The sequence below is a fragment of the Cynocephalus volans genome, chromosome 2 (genome assembly GCF_027409185.1).
Source record: "Cynocephalus volans isolate mCynVol1 chromosome 2, mCynVol1.pri, whole genome shotgun sequence".
NCBI classification, from domain to species: Eukaryota; Metazoa; Chordata; class Mammalia; order Dermoptera; family Cynocephalidae; genus Cynocephalus; species Cynocephalus volans.
Genome location: NC_084461.1, coordinates 225,923,245 through 225,945,665, shown reverse-complemented (window position 1 = coordinate 225,945,665; position 22,421 = coordinate 225,923,245). Strand labels below are relative to the sequence as shown.

The window sequence follows — 22,421 nt, the reverse complement described above, 5'->3', positions numbered from 1 at the left end:
ACCTAAGGAAGAAGAAAGGTAAGAAGATCAAATCCCAGGGGAAGAGACTCACTGAAAGACTGAGACCTAGCAATGGGAGAATAGAACACATCTCCTCCCCCCACACTTTACCACCACATGAACAAGACTCCTGTAGAATAGAGGATGACAGCTGAAAGAACAGCAAGGCTCAGGTTCTATTTAAGGAGGAGTTTCTAGGGAAACTTAAAGACAATAAGAGAGGGAAAAATAAAAACAATAGAAGAAATTGAAGCCTCAGAGACTTACTGTATTAGTCAGAGTTCTCCAGACAAACAGGATGAATAGGAGAGAGAGACTGATTGGTTGAGGAATTGGTTATGAGGAACTATGAGGATTATGGAGGCTAAGTTTCATGATTTGTTTTCTACAAGCTGGAGACCAGGAAATTCAGTGATGCAATTCACTCTAAGTCTGAAGGCTTGAGAACCAGGACAGCCAATGATGTAAATTCTAGTCCAAGGGCAGAAGATAAGATGAGATGTCCCAGCTCAAGCAGTGAGGCAGGAAAAAAGGAATGAATTTTATTTCTCCTTCTTCTGCCTTTTTTTAAAATTCAGGCCCTCAATGGATTGTATGATGTCCACCCACACTGGGAAGGGCAATATATCTTACTGAGTCCACGAATTCAAATGCTAATCTCATCTGGAAACACCCCAAAATAATGTTTAATCTGGGCACCACATGGTCCAGTCAAGTTGACACATAAATTTAACCATCACACCTACCGCTACAGCAAACAGTAAACACAGCATAACTCCTGTCTAGTTGAATATAAACAGTCACGCCAAAGGCCTATTTATCTCAGTTTCTATTATCCAATACATTACATCCAGCTTTCAAGAAAAAATTACAAGTCAAGTATAAAAGTAAGAGAAAACACAGTCTGAAGAGACAAAGCAAGTGGCAGAATCAGACTCAGATATGTCAGAAATCTCAGAATTATTATACCAGTGTGAAGGTTAATTCTAAGTGTCTAATCTAAGATTGATTAGATTAAGGGATGCTGAGAAACCTGGTAAAGTTGTCTTTTTAGATGTGTTCACAGGTGTGTTTCCAGCAGAGATTAGTATGACAGCCTGAGTGGACTGGGTGGGACAGGCCTGCCCTCAGTATGAGTGGGAAACATAAAATCTGCTGGAGTCCTGGAGAGAACAAAAGATGGAGAAAAAAGGTGAAGCTCTCTCTCTATCTGCTGGAGCTGGGATATACTCTTCTCTCCTGCCCATGGACATCAGAGCTCAAGACTCTTCAGCTTTTGGGTTCCAGGACTTACATCAAGGACACCATCAGCTTCCCTGGTTTTGAGGCCTTCAGACTTGGACTGAGCCCTGCTACTGGTATCCAGTTTGCAGATGGCCTATCATGAGACTTTTCTTCACAATTGCATGAGCTAATTCCCCTAATAAATCTCCTCTCATATATTTATAACATATCTGATTGATTCTGTCTCTCTGGAGAACCCTGACTAATACAACCAGGAATTTAAAATAACTATGATTAATATGCTAAGGGCTCTAATTGGAAAAGTGGACAATATGCTATAACAGGTGGGTAATATAAACAGAGAGGTTGAAATTCTAAAAAAAAAGTCAGAAGGAAATGTTAGAAATCAACATCATTGTAAGATAAATGAAGAATGCCTTTGGTGGGTTCACCAGTAAAATGGAAACCTTCAAGGAAAGAATCAATGAGCGTGAAGACATCTCAATAGAAATGTTTCCCAAACTGAAATGAAAGAAAAAAAAGAATGGAAAAAATGAGACAGAGTATCCAAGAACTGTGGGACAATTACAATAGAAAATAGAAAAATATATAAATATTTGAAGTAATAATAACTGAGGATTTTCCAAAATTGATAACAGACACAAAGCCACAGAACCAGAAAGCTCAGAAAATGCCAAGCAGGATAAATTCCAAAAAATTAACACCTAGGCACATTGCATTAAAACCGCAGGAAAACAAACGCAGAAAGAAAATCATGGAAGAATCCAGAGACAAAACACACAACTTATCGAGAATGGAGAAAGAATAAGTTACACAGGACTTCTCTTCAGTAACTATTTAAGGAAGGAGATAGTGGAGTGAAATATTTAAAGTGTTGAAATAAAAAACTACCAATCTAGAATTCTGTACCCAGAAAAATAAAAGAGAAATTAAGGTTTTCTCAGGAATACAAAAACTGAGGAAATTGGTTGCCAGTAGGCCTGTCTTCTAAAAGCGTTTTTAAAGTTCTTCATAGAAGGGCCAGCCCGTGGCTCACTCGGGAGAGTGCAGTGCTGGTAACACCAAGGCCACGGGCTCGGATCCCTATATAGGGATGGCCGGTTAGCTCACTTGGGAGAGCGTGGTGCTGACAACACCAAGTCAAGGGTTAAGATCCCCTTACCGGTCATCTTTAAAAAAAAAAAAAAAAAAAAGTTCTTCATAGAGAAGAATAGTAATATAAGCCAGAAACTCAGATCTTAAACCTTATATTTCCCTCATTCTTAATTGTTCTAATAGATAACTGTTTGTTCAAACGATAATAGCCACAATATATTGTGTGAATAAAGTGAAATGAATGCCAGCCAGTTATAAAGAGTGGAAGGGAGAAATTGTGATTTCCCATAATTGGTACCTGCACTACCCATGTGTTATTTGAAAGCGGATTTAGATTAGTTGCAAGCTTATACTGCAAACTCTTGGGAAACCACCAGAAGTATTTTTAAGAAGAAGTATAACTGATATACTGAAACAGGACAGAAAATGGAATCATACAGAAGGCTCAATCACAACTAGAGAAGGCAAAAAAGTAGGGAAAGATTTTTAAAAAGAAACAAGAACAAGTGCAACAAATAGAAAACAGTCTACATATGGTGTCTATTGATCCAATAATCAGTGTAAATATAAATGGTCTAAATACACTAATTAAAAGGCAAACTGACAGAGTGGATTAAAAAACAAAACCCAATTATGTTGTCTACAAGAAACCCACTTGAAATATAAAGCACAGATTAAAAGTAAAGGAATGGAATAAAAAATTAATTAAAGAAAGTAAAGGGATAGAGAAAGATACAACACACTAATACAAATAAAAAGAACACTGAAGTCACTATCTTAATTTCAGACAAAGCAGACTTCAAAATGAAGAAAATTATTGGGAATAAAGAGGAGATTTCATACTGACAGTGATCAATATTCCAGGAAGGCATAACAATTCTCAATGTGCATGCACTTAACAGCAGAGTATCAAAGGCAAAACCTGATAGAATTACAAGGAGAAATTAGCAATCCACTATTATAGTTGTAGACTTCAACACTCCTCCATTAGTAGTTAAAAGAGCCAGCAGGCAGAAAATCAGTAAAGATATAGTTAAACTGAACCATCAATCAACTGGACCTAATTGACTCTACAGACTACTTTATCAAACAACAGCAGAATACACATTCTTCTTTGGCTACGTGGAACATTCACCAAGCTATACCACATTCTGGGCCATAAAATACAAATTTAAAATTACAGAAATCATACAAAGATGTTCTCAGTGGAATTAAACTATAAATCAATAACAGAAATACAGCTGGAAAATCTTCAGATATTTTTGGAAGTTAAACACACTTTGAAATACTACATGTGTCAAAAAAGAAATCTCAAGAGAAAATAAAAAATATTTTTAACTAAACAAAAATGAAAATACAAGTTACAAAAATTTGTGCAATGCAGTGAAAGCAGTACTTATGCAGAAACATCTAACATTGAATGCATATAGTAGGAGATAATCTAAACTTCTACAGAAAGCAGAACACTATAAACATGAATAAAAGAAATGATTTTAAAAATTAGATCATAAATGAATGAAATTGAAAACAGGAAAACAATTGAGAAAATCAACAAAACCAAACCCTGGTTTTTTAAAATGTCAATAAAATTGATAAACCCATAGCCAAGACAACCAAGGGAAAAAGAGAAAACACAAATAACTAAAATCACAAATGAAAGAAGGGCCATCACTACTGGTCCATGGACATTAAAAGGGTGATAAAACACTACTATGAGCAATTCTATGCCCACAAATTTAATAACTTAGATAAAATGAACCAATTCCTTGAAAGACTCATACAAAGACAAATAGATAATCTAAGTAGGACTATACCTGTTTAGTAAATTAAATCAATACTTAATGGCCTTCCAAAACAGAAAGCACCAGGTCCAGATACTTCCACTGGTTCATTCTAAACATTTAAGGAAGAAATTGCATCAATTATTTACAATCTCTTCCAGAAAATAGAAACAGAGGGAACACTTTTAAACTCATTGTATGAGGCCAGAATTACCCTAATACCAAAACCAAACAAAGACATTACAAGAAAGTAAAACGATAAATCAATATCTTTCATGAAACAGAATGCAAAAATTTTCAACAAAAATATTAGCAAATTGAACCCAACAATGTATAAATATAGTCATACACCATGACCAAGTGAAATTTAATTCAGGTATGCAAGTCTGGTTCAACATTCAAGAAGCTATTAATATAACCCACCACCTCCACCGCCTGAAGAAGAAAAATCACATGATCATATTCATTGATGCAGAAAAAGCATTTGACAAAATCTAACACCCATATGTGATAAAAGTTCTCAGCTAACCTGGAATAAAGAGGAACTTTCTTTACTTGATTTTTTAAAAATCTACAGCCAACATCTTACCTAATGGTGAGAAACTAGATGCATTTCTGCAAAGATCCGAAACAAGACAAGGATGTCCCCTCTCACTATTCCTATTCAACATTGTATAGGAAGTCCTAGCTAATGTAATAAGACAATAAAAAGTATGTAGATTCAGAGGGAAGAAATAAAGTTGTCTCTGTCCAGAAATGACATGAATGTCTATGCAGAAAATCCCAAAGAGGACATAAGGTTACTACGCAAAAGTCAACTGCCTTGACTTTAATTAATATCAGCAATGACAACTTGGATTTGAAATTATAAATATAATATCAATTAATACATTAGTACCAAAAAATTATTCAGCAATTCGTAATAAATTTAACAAAATATGTTCAAGATCCTCATGAAGAAAACCACAAACTTCTGATGAAAAATAATGTTTTTAAATATAAAGGGGGACTTATTCCATGTTCACAGATAGAAAGACTCAGTGTTGTTAAGATGCCAGTTCTTCCCAACTTGATCTATAGATTTAATACAATCCCAAGCAAAATTCCAGAAGTTTATTTTGCGGATATCAACAACTGATTCTAAGGTTTGTACGAAAAGGCAAAAAAGCCAGAACAGCGAACACAACACTGAAGAAGAAAAATAAAGTTGTAAGACTAATACTATTCAACTTCAAGCATTGCTATAAAGAACATTAATCAAGAGAGTGTGATATTGGTGAAAGAACACACAAATAGATCAAAGGCATGGAATAGAGAGCCCCAAAATAGACCCATACAAATGAAATTAACTGATCTTTGACAAAGGAATAAAGGCAACTAAATTGAGATAGGCTTTTCAACAAATTGTCAGCAAAGACCAAATGAAGAGCTCAAACTTTACACTCACCCAGGTGTAGTGAGGCACCTCTTCGCCCACACAGTCATGTCAGAGGGGGCCAAGTGGGAGCCAAGACTCACTCCCACCCAGTGGTGACTTGTCTCCCATCCACAGTGTCAGTAGAGACCACACTGGAGCCTGGACTTCCACCTCCACCTGGTGATAACAAGGTGCTCCTTGGCCTCCCCACTGGGAGGCCTGGTAAAGTGTCAGGGATTTCACTACCCTGCAGGAGTAATAAGGCACCCCCCCCTTAAGTGTCATGCAAAGAGCAGTAATGAGGTATTCCTGACCCTACTAGCAAGGGTGGTATCAGCAGAGGATCAGTAGGGAGCCAGAACATTCACCCTTGAGGAGCAGTAACAAGTTGCCCTCAAGGTGTCAACAGAGGCTGAGTGGAGAACCCAGAATCCCACTTTCACCTGGAAGTAATGAGGCAGAGTCCCCCTTCCTCTGTCAGTACAGATTCAGGGTACTTCTGCTAAAAAGATCTAAATAAGGTCTAGAGTCTCAACATAATACCCAAATATCTAAGATTTAATGTATATTACCCATCATATCATGATCCAGGATAATCTCAACTTGAATGAAAAAAGACAGCAGATTCCAGCACCAAGATGACAGATGTTATAATTATCTGGAAAGGATTTTAATGAGTAATCACAAACACAAGTTTAAAAAAATGAAAAAGTAGAACATCTTAGCAAGGAAATATAAAGTACCGAATGGAAATTTAGACGTGAAAAATACAATAGCCAATATTAAAAACTCAATGGATGGGTTCAACAGCAGAGCGGAGAGGATAGAGTCAGTGTACTGAAGATAGAACAAAAGAAATTACCCAATCTGAGCAGACATCAAAAGACATTTTACGGGGAGGTTTCAAGATGGCGGCGGCTGCGGCGGCTGGCGCGGAGTAGCTGAGGTGGAAAAGGTGGCCACTGGGCCTCAGGCAGCCGGGAAACTTGTGGACCTTCCCCTGGCCATCTCTTAAGGGAGGACTGCTGCTGCTGGCCGGTCGTGGGGGCTCAACGCCACTTTGCCCCCGGCAGGAGAGGCTGCCTCATTTACAGGCAACAGCTTTGAAGTGTGGAGCAGGAAAAGAACTGATTCTTAGCTGCAAAAGTGAGTCTTGAAACAGGGAACACGGCGCCAGGGCTGCTGTGGATGCAGCCAGGATCCCGGAGACCGGGGCCGCGCTGAAGAAGGCGGCCAGCTGCCCTATTCAGGATTCGAGGTTTCAGGCCGGCATTAAAGAAGATTCCTGGGAGCGCCCGAGCGGCGCCGCGACTGAACAGCCCGAGGCGGCAGCGCCGAGAACACGGAAGGCAACAAACCAGAGACAGAGCGAGCGCCCGACCTGGCACAGCACTGTGAGTGATCCCTGGCACAGCTCTGTTCGGGGGGGTGGATGCCCACGCGGCTTCCGCCTGCACCACCAGGCCACTCATTGCCCCGGTGCTGCCTCCATTTTCCCAGGTGCGGGCAGCTCCGCCCTGCTCGGCCATCACTGAGCCCATTTGCTTGGCCTGGCGCGGGGCTTTCCGGACCCTGCGGGCCGACCTCCTCTCCCACTCCCTCCGCGGTTCTCTGGCAGGGCTGTGGGTGTGGGGCGTCCCGACCAGTTTTGGGAGGGCTAGGAAGTACGGGCGGGCCGACTGTCACTCCACCACACCCTGGACTCCGCCCCGGTAAACTTCCTGTTACTGGGAGGCAGATACCATCTCTGCGAACACCAGTTTGGAAAAAAGCCTAACGAATTTCTGGTTGGGAATAGTGTGGTAGGAGAGTTCCCAGGTCCGCTTGAACCTGCCGGAGAGCAGGCTGCAGGCGGGCACTAGACTCGGTTTATACCGGGGGGATACAAAGGTGAACAAGACCCGAAAAAGATCTACACAGTGCTACAAAGGCACCCAGAGAGACCGGTCGTCTGTGCCTAGCAGAAACCTGGTAGACTTCCTGGGCGAGGCGGTGCTGAGCAGGGTCTTGAAGGCCCAGCTGATAGACGAGGGGTGCAGAACACACGCCCCAGCCCAGCACAGTGTGCACAGAGGGGGGAGACGTGCGGCCAGGGAGGCGGAGACTCGACAGGAACCACACACCCGGTGGGGTCGCCACTGCACGATCTAACAGCCTGGGCCAGAGCACACGGAACGGGGAGAAGTCCTGTACAGAAAGTGAAAGCTCAACAGAGATCACACACCCTGTGGTACGTGATCCACCAGCCCAGCAGAGTACAAGCTGACCAGAAAGGTGGCTCCCCGGAGAAGCCCAAGACCCGAGGCAACCACACACACAAGACACTAGAGGCCAACTGAGCAGTCACGGCGGGAGCCATACCAAATTGGCAACCACAGCAACATCCTAGTTAGTCATTAGTCTTAAACCGGTGGACTGTGAAACCCCCTGCCACAATGAATAAACACCAAAAAAAAGACACCAGAAATACAAAAAATCAAGAAAGTACACCACCAAAAGTTAATAAATCTCATACTCTAGATCCTATAGAACAAGAAGCCCTTGAAATAACTGACAAGGAATTTCAAGTGATAATTCTAAGGAAACTGAATGAGATACAAGAAAACTCAGCTAGACATCATGATGAAATGAGGAAAAGTATACAGGATCTGAAAGAGGAAATATACAAGGAAATCAATTTCCTGAAAAAAAATGTAGCAGAACTTGCTGAACTGAAGAAATTATTCAGCGAAATAAAAAACACAACGGAGAGTTTAACCAGCAGGCTTGTCGAAGTTGAAGAGAGAACCTCTGAACTTGAAGATGGGCTGTTTGAAATAACACAAGCAGACAAAAAGAAAGAGAAAAGAATCAAGGACATGGAAGAAAATCTGAGAGAGATATCAGACAACCTCAAGCGCTCAAATATCCGAGTCATGGGTATTCCAGAAGGGGAGGAAAATGGAGATTCCATTGAAAACATATTCAACAAAATAGTGGCAGAAAACTTCCCAGGTATAGGAAAAATCACTGATCTTCAGATCCAGGAAGCTCAACGATCTCCAAATGTATTCAACCCAAAAAGGCCTTCTCCAAGACATGTCATAGTCAAATTGGCAAAACTCAGAGACAAAGAGAGAATCTTAAAAGCTGCAAGAGAGAAGCGTCAAATCACCTATAAGGGAGCCCCAATCAGGTTAACATCAGACTTTTCATCACAAACCCTAAAAGCTAGAAAGGAATGGGATGATATTTTCAAAATACTAAAAGACAAAGATTGCCAGCCAAGAATACTCTACCCTGCAAGGCTATCCTTCCGAAATGAGGGGCAAATAGTATATTTCTCAGACAAACAAAAACTGCGGGAGTTCACTACCACAAGACCACCCTTACAAGAAATCCTGAAGGGAGTACTGGGTTTGGTTCCTGAAAAATAACTACCACTGCCATAAAAACCCAAGAAAAATCAAAACCCGCTAGTACAATAAAAATGGCATTCATGAAGAGAAAACAAGCTAACAAAAACACTATCTACAACCTAAGGAACCAACAAACAAAGAAACCAAACAGTAAATCAGAAAGCAAGGAACAAAAGACACCTAAGACAACCAAACAACCAATAAAATGCTAGGAATAAATCAACACCTTTCAATAACAACTCTTAATGTTAAAGGCTTAAATTCCCCAATTAAAAGACACAGACTGGCTGACTGGATCAAAAAGCAGGACCCAACTATATGCTGCCTACAAGAGACCCACCTCACCCATAAAGATTCACACAGACTAAGAGTGAAAGGATGGAAAAAGATTTACCATGCAAACAGAAAAGAAAAACGAGCTGGAGTGGCTATTCTTATATCTGACAAAATAGACTTTAAACTAAAAACCATAAAAAGAGACAATGAGGGACACTACTTAATGATAAAAGGACTGATCCATCAAGAAGACATAACAATCATAAATATGTACTCACCCAATGTTGGAGCAGCCAGATTTATAAAACAAACTCTATTAGACCTAAAGAAGGAAATAGACACTAATACCATAATAGCAGGGGACCTGAACACTCCACTGTCAATATTAGACAGATCATCTAGGCAAAGAATCAGTAGAGAAACACAAGATCTAAACAAGACTCTAGACCAATTGGAATTGGCAGATATCTACAGAACATTCCACCCAACAACCTCAGAATATTCATTCTTCTCATCAGCACATGGATCATTCTCCAGGATAGATCACATATTAGGTCACAAATCAAGTCTCAATAAATTCAAAAAAATTGGAATTATCCCATGTATCTTCTCAGACCACAATGGATTAAAACTAGAAATTAATAACAAACAAAACTCTGGAAACTATACAAACACATGGAAATTAAACAGCATTCTACTTAATGACATATGGGTCCAAGAAGAAATCAAGCAGGAAATCAAAAAGTTTATTGAAACTAATGAAAACAATGATACATCATACCAAAACCTGTGGGATACTGCAAAAGCAGTATTGAGGGGAAAATTTATTGCATTAAATGCTCACTTCAGAAGAATGGAAAGATGGCAAGTGAACAACCTAACACTTCACCTTAAAGAACTAGAAAAACAAGAACAATCCAATCCTAAAGTTAGCAGACGGAAAGAAATCATTAAGATCAGAGCAGAACTGAATGAAATTGAAAACCAAAAAACAATTCAAAAGATCAACGAATCAAAAAGTTGGTTTTTTGAAAAGATAAATAAAATTGACAAACCATTAGCTTGGCTAACAAAAAAAAGAAGAGAGAAGACTCAAATAACAAAAATTAGAAATGAAAAAGGCGATATTACAACTGATTCATCTGAAATACAAGGAATCATTCGAGACTACTATAAACAACTATACGCCAACAAATTTGAAAATCTGGAGGAAATGGATAAATTTCTGGACACACACAAGCTCCCAAAACTGAACCGTGAAGACGTAGAAAATTTGAACAGACCAATAACAATAAAGGAGATTGAAGCTGTTATCAGAAGGCTCCCAACAAAGAAAAGCCCAGGACCAGATGGATTCACAGCAGAATTTTACCAAACATTCAAAGAGGAATTGACACCGATTCTTTACAAACTATTCCAAAAGATTGAAACGGACGCAAATCTCCCAAACTCATTCTATGAAGCAAACATCATCCTGATACCAAAACCAGGTAAAGATATAACTAAAAAAGAAAACTACAGGCCGATATCCTTGATGAATATAGATGCAAAAATCCTCACTAAAATACTAGCAAACAGAATACAGCAACACATACGAAAAATTATTCATCACGATCAAGTGGGATTCATCCCAGGGATGCAAGGTTGGTTCAACATACGCAAATCAATAAATGTGATACACCATATTAATAAACTCAAACACAAGGACCATATGATCATCTCTATAGACGCTGAAAAAGCATTTGATAAAGTTCAGCACTCATTCATGACAAAGACCCTCTATAAGTTAGGTATAGAGGGAAAGTATCTCAACATAATTAAAGCCATATATGCCAAACCCACTGCCAATATCATCCTGAATGGGGAAAAGCTGAAAGCTTTTCCTTTAAGAACAGGCACTAGACAAGGATGCCCACTCTCACCACTCCTATTCAACATAGTGTTGGAAGTACTAGCCAGAGCAATCAGAGAAGAGAAGGAAATAAAGGGCATCCAGATTGGAAAAGATGAAGTCAAACTGTCCCTGTTTGCAGATGACATGATCCTATATATCGAACAGCCTAAAACCTCTACAAAAAAACTGTTGGAATTGATAAATGATTTCAGCACAGTAGCAGGATACAAAATCAACACACAAAAATCAGTAGCATTTCTTTTCTCCAATAGTGAACATGCAGAAGGAGAAATCAAGAAAGCCTGCCCATTTACAATAGCCACCAAAAAAATAAAATACTTAGGAATTGAGTTAACCAAGGAGGTGAAAAATCTCTATAACGAGAACTACAAACCACTGCTGAGAGAAATTAGAGAGGATACAAGAAGATGGAAAGATATTCCATGCTCTTGGATTGGAAGAATCAACATAGTGAAAATGTCCATACTACCCAAAGTGATATACAAATTCAATGCAATCCCCATCAAAATTCCAAAGACATTTTTCTCAGAAATGGAAAAATCTATTCAGACATTTATATGGAACAATAAAAGACCACGAATAGCCAAAGCAATGCTCAGCAAAAAAAATAAAGCTGGAGGCATAACACTACCTGACTTTAAGCTATACTACAAAGCTATAATAACCAAAACAGTATGGTACTGGCATAAAAACAGACACACTGACCAATGGAATAGAATAGAGAATCCAGAAATCAACCCACACACTTACTGCCATCTGATCTTTGACAAAGGCACCAAGCCTATTCACTGGGGAAGGGACTGCCTCTTCAGCAAGTGGTGCTGGGAAAACTGGATATCGATATGCAGGAGAATGAAACTAGATCCATACCTCTCACCGTATACTAAAATCAACTCAAAATGGATTAAGGATTTAAATATACACCCTGAGACAATAAAACTTCTTAAAGAAAACATAGGGGAAACACTTCAGGAAATAGGACTGGGCACAGACTTCATGAATACGACCCCAAAAGCACGGGCAACCAAAGGAAAAATAAACAAATGGGATTATATCAAACTAAAAAGCTTCTGCACAGCAAAAGAAACAATTAAAAGAGTTAAAAGACAACCAACAGAGTGGGAGAAAATATTTGCAAAATATACATCTGACAAAGGATTAATATCCAGAATATATAAGGAACTCAAACAACTTTACAAGAAGAAAACAAGCAACCCAATTAAAAAATGGGCAAAAGAGCTAAGTAGGCATTTCTCTAAGGAAGATATCCAAATGGCCAACAGACATATGAAAAGATGCTCAACATCACTCAGCATCCGGGAAATGCAAATCAAAACCACATTGAGATACCATCTAACCCCAGTTAGGATGGCTAAAATCCAAAAGACTATGAACGATAAATGCTGGCGAGGCTGCGGAGAAAAAGGAACTCTCATACATTGTTGGTGGGACTGCAAAATGGTGCAGCCTCTATGGAAAATGGTATGGAGGTTCCTTAAACAATTGCAAATAGATCTACCATACGACCCAGCCATCCCACTGCTGGGAATATACCCAGAGGAATGGAAATCATCAAGTCGAAGGTATACCTGTTCCCCAATGTTCATCGCAGCACTCTTTACAATAGCCAAGAGTTGGAACCAGCCCAAATGCCCATCATCAGATGAGTGGATACGGAAAATGTGGTACATCTACACAATGGAATACTACTCAGCTATAAAAACGAATGAAATACTGCCATTTGCAACAACATGGATGGACCTTGAGAGAATTATATTAAGTGAAACAAGTCAGGCACAGAAAGAGAAATACCACATGTTCTCACTTATTGGAGGGAGCTAAAAATTAATATATAAATTCACACACACACACATACACACACACACACACAAACCGGGGGGGGGGGGAAGAAGATATAACAACAACAATTATTTGAAGTTGATACAACAAGCAAACAGAAAGGACATTGTTGGGGGGGAGGGGGGAGGGAGAAGGGAGGGAGGTTTTGGTGATGGGGAGCATTAATCAGCTACAATGTATATCGACAAAATAAAATTTAAAAAAAAATAATAATAAAAAAAAAAAAAAAAAAAAAAAAAAGACATTTTACGCATCAAAAGACACTATCAAGGAAATGAAAAGACAATCCACAGAATGGTAGAAAATTGTCTATCTGATAAGAGTCTAGTATCCGGAATACGTAAAGAACCCTTACAGCTCAACAGCAAAAACACAAACAATCCAATTTTTAAATGGGCAAGGGACTCAAATAGACATTTCTCCAAAGAATGTATGTGAATGTTCTTAGCAGCATAATTCATAACCAAAAAGTAGAAACAAGCCAGATGTCCATCAGCTAATGAATGGGTAAACAAAATCTGGTATATCCATACAATGGAATATTATTCACCCATAAAAAGAATGAAGTGCTGATCCATGCTACAACATGAATAAACCTTGAAAATATTATGCTAAGTAAAAGAAGCCAGACACAAAAGTCCACATATTGTATAATTCCATTTATATGAAATGCCCAGAATAAGCAAATCCATAGAGACAGAAAGTAGATTTAGTCGTGCCAGCACATAATGGAAAGTGTTCATATGTAGGGAACACAAAAAGGAATCTTAAAACTTCATAGTAGAAAGCAAACAATCCAATCAGAAAAATGGGCAAATGCCCTGGAGAGACATTTCACTGAAGAAGATACACAGCTGGCAAATAAGCACATAAAAAGATATTATGCATCACTAGCCCTAGGGGAAGGCAAATTAAGACCACAGTGAGATATCACCACCCACCTTTCAGAACAGGGGGGGAAATGTGTCAATACCAAATGCTAGCAAGGATGCAGAGAAACGCTCTCTCCTATGTTGCTGATGCAAATGCAAATGGTACACCCACTATGGGAAACAGTTTGTCAGTTTCTTTAAAAATTAAACGTCCTCTTACTACGCAACCCAGCAATTGCACTTCTGGACACTTCTCCCATAGAAACGAAAACTAATATTCACAGAAAAACGTGCATGTGAATATTTGTGCTTTCTTTGTAATAGCAGCTTTCTTTGTAACAATCAAAAGCTGCTGACACCCAAAATGTCCTTCATCTGGTGAATGGTCGAAGAAACTGTTGCAGCCACTCTGTGAATACCACTCGGCAATGAAAAGCAGCTACTGAGACAGCAGCAGCTTGGAGGGATCTCCAGGGCATTATGCTGAGTGAGAAAAGCCAGGCCCAAACAGTCACATACTGTGTGATTGTGTGGGTGGTGGGGAGAGCGTGGTAGGAGTGATTATAAAATGGTAGCATGTGGGATGTATCCGTTTCTGTTGCTTGTAACAGAATACCTGAAACTGGGTAATTTATAAAGAAATAAAATATATTTCTTATGGTTTCAGAGGCTGAGAAGTCCAAAGTCCAGGGAACACATCTGGTGAGGGCCTTGTTCATGGTGGTGACTCTACAGCAGCGCAGGGCATCACGTAGCATGAATGGCAGGACTGAGAGAGAATTAACTTCTCACTTGCCCTCCTTCTAAAGTAACCAGAACCACATCCATCACTGCATGAATGGATCAAGCCATTCACCAGGGTGCAGTCCTCACAATCTAATCACGTCCCCAAAGCTCCACTTTTCAATGATCATAGTAGGATTTCCCACCCTCTTAACACTGTCACAGTGGGGACTAAGTTTCTATGAGTTGGGGCGGGGGTGGGGGGAAGAATATTCAACCCACAGCTGAGGAGGTCTTTGTGGTGACAGAATAGTTCTGTGTCTTGACTGTGGTGGTGGTTACACAAATCTACACATGTGTTAAAATGGCAAAGGGCTTTGCACACACCTTGTACCTATGTCAAATTTTGGGGTTCGATATTGTACAAGTTTAGTAAGATATGGTCAGTGGGAGAAACTAGGCGAAGAGTACAAGGAATTTCTCTGTGCCAGTTTTGCAACTTCTCATCAATCTATGTATGAAAATAAAATCTAAGAGACAACATGCAACAGACTAGGAGAAAATATGTATAAGGGCCAAAAGATTATTATTTACACATCAATTTTAAAAAATAACTCTATAATTTAAAAGTTAACAAACAACTAGGTGAAAAAAAATACAACTAGTCCATAAATATTTGAAAGGATTTACTATGTTTGTAGTCAATCAGCAAAAGCAAATTAAAACAGCAATGAAAACTTATCAGACAGTCAAAAACTTAGATAACTGATCTTAGTAAAGTGGGGGTTACAGATCAGGCCGTCTCATAACCTCTATTAATATAGGAGTAAAATTAGTCTAGATTTTTTAAGAGTAATTTATTAAAATTGAGAATATACATCCTCCAAGTCCCAGCAATGCCCATTCTGTATCTCCTAAGGAACACTCGTAAACGTGAAGGAAGCGGCATTTTGAAGGGATGTTGCAGGAGGTGCCTGATATAAGGGTGGACAGTTCGTTTTTTTTCTAGTTGATGTGTAAAACCCAGCCTCTGGAGGGGTCCAGGAGCCAGGCAGTCCTGGGAGGTCCCCCTTCAAGCAGAGAGCAATCCTCTCTCAACTTGCAGTGACAGCTCAGGGATCAGCCTCTGGTTGAGGGGACTCAGGCAGGGCAGGGTATTCAGTGGGTTTCCAAGCTAATGCAGGTTGAGAAGCAGCTCACCCTGGCACAAACCCCACTGAATGAATGCTTTGTTTAGAATTCTTCCTGTGGAAAGGGAAGCAGTTTTATTCCGCCAATTTTATTCATATAGAGTAGACCATTAAAAATAATGGTTACTGAAGAGACAGTCCTTAACAGTCTGCATCGTGCTTAACTGATCCAAGAGACCTTGCTTTTGCACAGATGGGAGACTTGAGAATGGCCAAGGGTGGGAGAAGTGGAGCATTTCCCCACATCCCATCCAGTGGTTTTAGGGAGAGTACTCAGCCCGGTGTAAGGCACGCTCCCCTGAATGACCACTATATATCCTCCCAAATATTTTCCTCCAACCCTCCTTGCTGCTGCCCCAATCCGTTCTCTGTCCCACAGAGTTCTCTCCTTAAAACATAAATCTGTGTTACTCCTTCATGTTAAAACCTTCAGTGGCTTGCTGTCCTCAATGGGACCATTTCAGATCCACATTCCTGAATGAGGCTCATGGGACCTCTGACCCACAGCCCCTCCAGCCCACCCCTCCAGACTGATCTCCAGCCTTGCCTCTCGGCCTTTCTCCATACCTGAGATGTGCCACACCCCCTTACCTTCAGGGGACACTCCTGCCTGGAGCTCCTTCTCACCCATCTGCTGAACAACTGAATAAATCAACGAGTGAGTAAGTCAGGAGCTGCCTGTATTCTGTGGACCATCTATATACATAAATGATACTGATATAAGAAAGAAATGAAATTCTTAGGTGGCACTTTTTAAAAATATCCAACACACATCCTACCCAGCCAGATAGTGTTTCACATGCCGTTAATCTATATCTGCCCCTGACTGCCCAAGCCCACGAGGAACTAGTCCTTTTCCAACACCCTACACATCTCCTTCCTGCTTTCCTCCAGTATCTACTCTATTTCCAAAAATGCTGGGCTGTTACAACTCAAGGAAATACAGCAATAAGGAGACCTATGACCAAGGCAAGGACAAAAAAGGGGGCAATTAACAATGGAGCTGCCAGCAACCAAGAGCGAAAAGAAGACTACGTCTGGGGAACAGAAGTTAGCCAGTTTGGGGAGGAAACCTCTCAGAGGGAGGCAGCAGAAATCACTGACATCTCAGGGCCGGTGAAACTCAGAAGGGAAATGGGACTTGGAAAGGACAGTGGCTGAGAGGGCGGGCTCTGAGGTCGGAGTTGGACTGAGCCCCATTCATCTCGGTCAACTTATTTATTCTCTTTACTCATCTGTGCCATGAGTTATTGTGTTTGGCATGTGGTAGTTCCTCAATAAATACTAGCCATTTGTGTTATGAACATTGGACATATGGTGGGGGCAGGGGATAGGATAGAGACAGACCTGCAAAACTAGAGCTTGAGAGCAGAAATGGCTTCACCAACGGGACTGCAAGTGGCCTTGGTTTATGTTGCACACCCCAGTGCATACTACTCAAAGTATGGTCCCTCAGACCAGCCACAATTGCATCACCTGGTAGCTTACTGGAAATGCAGACTCAGGCACTCCCCGGGCCTCCTAAATCAGAACCTGCATGTTAACAAGAGCACCAGGTGGTTCATCTGCACATTACTGCCCTAGGTGCCATTGGCTTGTTTGCAAGAACCAGTTACAGTCAGGCAATGGCTGCAGCCAATTGTAATTCAGAGGTAGAATTGCTGTGTTAGATAACCAAGGAGATTCCTAACTCGGGCTGGTCAATGGTGCAGGGGACTTGGGTAGCCACTTTCTTAGATCAGAGGGGAGGAATTTGGTGAGAGACTTATTAGAGGATGAACTGAGGCCATAAACCAGGACCAGCTGCCTGCCAGGTGGGTATGTGTGGCACTGAACACCAGAAGCCGTGAATAGAAGGGAACTACAGAAGGGGAGATTATGCTGTGGAGGGGTGACCACCAGGGTCAGAGCCTAGAAGAGTGGAAAAGGGAGAAATAGGGCTGCCTTCATTCAAACTCCCATACAGGCTGCACCCAGCCCATGCTTCCCTGGCCCACCAAGAGCACTCCCTGGGTTCAGCAGGACCCACTGAGCAGGCTCTCCCCTTCTTCCATGACCTCAAGTCCAGTGAGCATGACTGAGGGAGGGGGAGCACAGCAAGGCCAAGCCCTGAAGAGTCCCTCCAGGAAGGTCAGCATCACTTTCCAGATATTCCTTTAGGCTTAAGACACACTTGCTGGGAGGTGCATTGCATTCATTTTATAGAAGAGCAAAGTAAACATTACCTTAAAAATGAAAGAATTAATGCAGAATAACTCAGCCAAAATAAATCCTATTGGACTAGATACTTCAGTTCATTCAAGTAACATTTACTGAGCACCAATGTGCCAGGGCTGGAGGTCTACAGATGGTCCCCGACTCACGACATTTTTACTTTGTGACGGTGCAAAAGCAATTTGCATTCAGTAGAAACTGTATTTGGAGTACCCACATGACCATTCTATTTTTCACTTTCAGTAGAGTATCCAATAAATTACATGAGGTATTCAACACCTTATTATAAAATAGCCTTTGTGTTAGATAATTTTGCCCAACTATAGGCTATCGTAAGAGTTCTGAGCATGTTTAAGGTAGGCTAGGCTAAGCTATGATGTTTGCGAGCTTAGGTGTATTTTCTACTTATATTTTCAACTTACAATGGAGTTATTGGGACATAATCCCATCATAAGTTGAGGAGCATCTGTAGATGCTGGGAATTGAAAGACTAGGACCCCAGCTCCACCCCACAAGGGCCTACTGATAGGGGGGTGAGTGCCACGTCTGCAGGCAGCAGAAGAAACCATCACGTCTCTTCAAGTCTGCAACAGTCCTCATCCTTCTGTGCTCTGCATTTGAATTCACAGTCATGTTTTCACAGTGTTCTTTTCAGAGTCCAACATTTTAGTGAGTGACATCTTCCTCCCTAGAGAGAAGCAGGTGTTTCTCTCAATTTCTCCTTTCATGCCCCCTTTGCTCATCCCCACTAATTGTTTTCCCATCCCTGTGTATTCTGCCTCTTTAAATCTCTCTTGGATCCTATGGTATGCTGAAGAAGGCTCCTGCTGACTGGTAAGAGCCAGTTATTAAGTTTTTAGGGATTTTGCAAGCTGGTTTTTAAACACAACCACTGCAAAAAGTTAAATTATAGAAATCTCCAATTAAATAAAAGTTACATTGACAATATACTGAAAACTCGTCATTTCCTAATTATTTTAATACATTTTACTGTTGTCTATGCTCTTGAGCTTATTTAAATTGAATGCATTTGTATGATGGAAATACCACATGATGGTGTGCTAGGGCACATCTCTTCCAACTTTGTGTTTGGTGATATCACATCGGGAGCTTGTAATCGGCCATGGTGGTAGCATTCACGCCACAGAAATTGGCAACAGCTACAAATCAAGGCTTGGTTTATTGTTTTTTGATTGTCTAAGAAAGTGATGGGGAAAATGTTATTTCAGTTTAAACCTAAAAGTGTGTCATGTCTGTCGCAGTTACATTGTGAATAGCACAAAAATTGGGAAAATATTCTTCCAAATTCAAAAGCTATTCTCTAATTCAGGAAAGAAGTTACAGATGTCATTGACAAATGAGAGAAGTTAAGACGTTCATCTTCATTGTTTCACTTTCTTCTTACTTGTCAATGTAAACAAAAATATCAACCAACACTGATGTACACTGGTTGGTCAGTTGCAAACATAGGCTGACTAAAGGTACAAGAGTTCAGTAAAAATCAGTGAATGCATTCCGTGAGAATCAGTTGGCTCTGTGGAATTTGAAATAGAGTATTTTATATTTTATTACCTGTAAATGATGCAGTATCTATTCTTCATATTAATAAGATTTACAGTACACTTATGTATTTATACATATGCATGTTTACAGTTATGCATCCCTCAACAACTGGGATACATTCTGTAAAATGTGTCATTAGGTGATTTTGTAGTTGTGTGAACATCGCAGAGTGTACTTACACAGACCGAAATGGTAAAGCCTACTACACTGTTCGGTTACATGGTATAGTCTATTGCTCCTAGGCTACAAACCTGTACAGCATTTTACTGTACTGAATACTGTAGCAATTAGAACACAATGTAAGTATTTGTGTATCTAAAAATATATAAGCATAAAAGAGGTGCAGTAAAAATATGGTATAAAAGATAGAAATGGCACACCTGTACAGGGCACTTAGCACGAATGGAGCTTGCAGGTCTGGAAGTCGCTCTGGGTGAGTCAGTGAGTGAGTGGTGGGTGAGTGTGAAGGCTAGGACATTACCATACACTACCAAGGGCCTTATACACACTGTACGATTAGGCCACATTAAATTTATTTTAAAAATAAAGTATAGTTGAGCCTTGAACAACGTGAGGTTAGGGATGCTGACCCCCTGTGCAGTCGAAAAATCCAAATATAACTTTTGACTCCCCAAAATCTTAACTAGTAATAGCCTGCTGTTGACCGGAAGTCTTACCAATAACATAAACAGTCGATTAACATGTTTTGTATGTTATATGTATATATACTGTATACTGACAATAAAGTAAGCTAGAGAGAAAAAAAAGTAAGCTAGAGAAAAGAAATCTCCCCCAAATTTTCCATTATATTTATTGAAACAAATTTGCATATTAGTGGACCTGCACAGCTCAAATCCATGTTCAAAGGTCACCTGTAATTGCATTACATTATGATGGCTACCACCTCACTAGGTGACAGGATTTCTCAGCACAATTACAATCTTATGGGACCAGCGTTGTACACACCATCCGCCGTGGACAGACATGTCGTGATGAGGTGCATGACTGTTTTGGTTCTTTTTTACACTGCTGGCAGCACCCACTTGGAGGCCCTCTCTGGTCATCATTTCAGGATTCATCCCCTTCAATCCCACACCCATACTGCCGCCATAGTAATCCTCCTAATATTTAAATGAAATCATGACACACCGCTCAGTAAAATTATCGATGGCTCTCCAGGAACTTTTGAATGAAATCCCAACCACAGAAAGCCTTCTGCTTTCACCTCCGCAGCCTCCTTTCTTACCAGATGCCCACTTTCACACCTCACTAAAGTTAGCCCAAACCGCCTGCTGTCCCCAGAACACACTTCACTTGTTCAAGCCACTGAGACATTGTATGTACTTTTCTCTGCCTGGGGTGCCTTTCCCTACCTCTCACCTCCTACGAATTTCCACTTGGTATTCAAACCACACTGAAGCATCACCTCTCCCAGGAACCTGTGCCACCTCCATTTCAGCACTTGCTGTCACTGCAAGTTGTCATACAGGTCCACCTTTCTGCCTCCTTCCCCCACATACACATGCGCACACCTGGAAGATCCTCTGGGCAGAGAGAGGTGTCCCCTGCAGCTAGCACCTGGCTTGGCACCAGGAGATACCTAGTAAGTGCTTGTTGAATTAATAAACCAATTAATTGTTTATCACTAACTAGTAATATAGTATATGGCAAATCACAGGATTTAGCCAGGAGAAATATATATGTCTTATCTCTGAATTCAATTGTTGCTTTAAAAAAAAAAGTTGTTTAATCTGTTGAAAAACTCAACCGAGTTTTTTCTACTCGTACGTATAAAACTAGGTGAATTATTGGCTTTTTTTCTCTTTTGCCATTGTTTTCTGAAAGTCAACTAGACATGGCCTGAGACTCTTTACCTTAAACCACTGATATTCTTAAGGCAGTAACTAAACCACTCATTTCTGAAAGAAAATGACAGTCATCATTTACTGGGCTACTATTATGCTCCAAGCGTGAGCTGAGTCTCTTACATACCTCACTCCACATATGCCCAACAATGCTGTAATGTGGGCATTATTATTCCCATTTTATAAATGAGTAAAGTGAGTCTCAGAAACATCAAAATATTTGTTTGAATCAGCAAAGCGGTGATTCAAACAAGGGTTGGTCTGACTGTAAAGTCTATGTTTTCTCTTATGATTCCATGCTTTACTGCTTAAAAACAAATACCACATCTATCAGGCCCAACCATTGGCCTGGAACAGGTAATATCCTAAATAATACTGCAACGGGTCACTGACGCAAGAACTAGCCCAGCTGTATTATCCTTATTCCTGGAAACCCAGACCTAGTAACAGGTTTGCCCTTTCCTTGACCCAGATTTATAAGAGAAAATTGAATGAAGTCAACGAGTACCTGTGTCCTTTGTCAAAGGCTGCATCCCAAATTCTCCGTGACCCAGGCTAGGCCTTCATCATGGGACAACTTTCCAACAGGGAGCAGAGAGCTCTTGAGATCTGTCTGCTGAGCTGCTGCCGCCGTTGCTCCTGTCTTTGTTTACTGTTTGTCACTAAGCACTGGGCTGCCCAGGGAGTGAGTCAACAGACCCCTTCCACTTCCTGCCTCCACTTTCATGCCTTGGGCCCCATGTAGTCTCTGGCCTCTTAGCAGGCAGAGCCAACCCAGCAGCCTGCGTCCTCAAAGCTGGTGACACGTGAGCGAGCCTGTAAGAGCTCAACTGGATTAGGTGCCACTGAAGGCAATGGAATTGCAGCTCAGCGGGGCTTTCACACTGATGTCATTTTATCTCCTGGCCCAATCAAAAGAAAGAGCTCTGCCAGGAACAAGGAGCCAGCCCCAGAGCTGAGGCTTAGTTTCATCAACTCAACATCCTCCATACACGCTAACAGTGTCA

At 40.7% G+C, this 22,421-nt stretch overlaps 1 protein-coding gene across 1 annotated transcript in view; it reads right to left on the bottom strand.

Moving 5' to 3' along the window:
• Nucleotides 1-22,041, bottom strand: part of FRMPD2 (FERM and PDZ domain containing 2) — a 117,640-nt gene extending 95,599 nt beyond the window's left edge. The window contains exon 1 of the mRNA XM_063087344.1: nt 21,923-22,041. Within this exon, the coding sequence (XP_062943414.1) occupies nt 21,923-21,947 (25 nt within the window). The 5' untranslated portion in view covers nt 21,948-22,041. The remainder of the gene's footprint in view (nt 1-21,922) is intronic.
• Nucleotides 22,042-22,421: the final 380 nt, after the last annotated feature.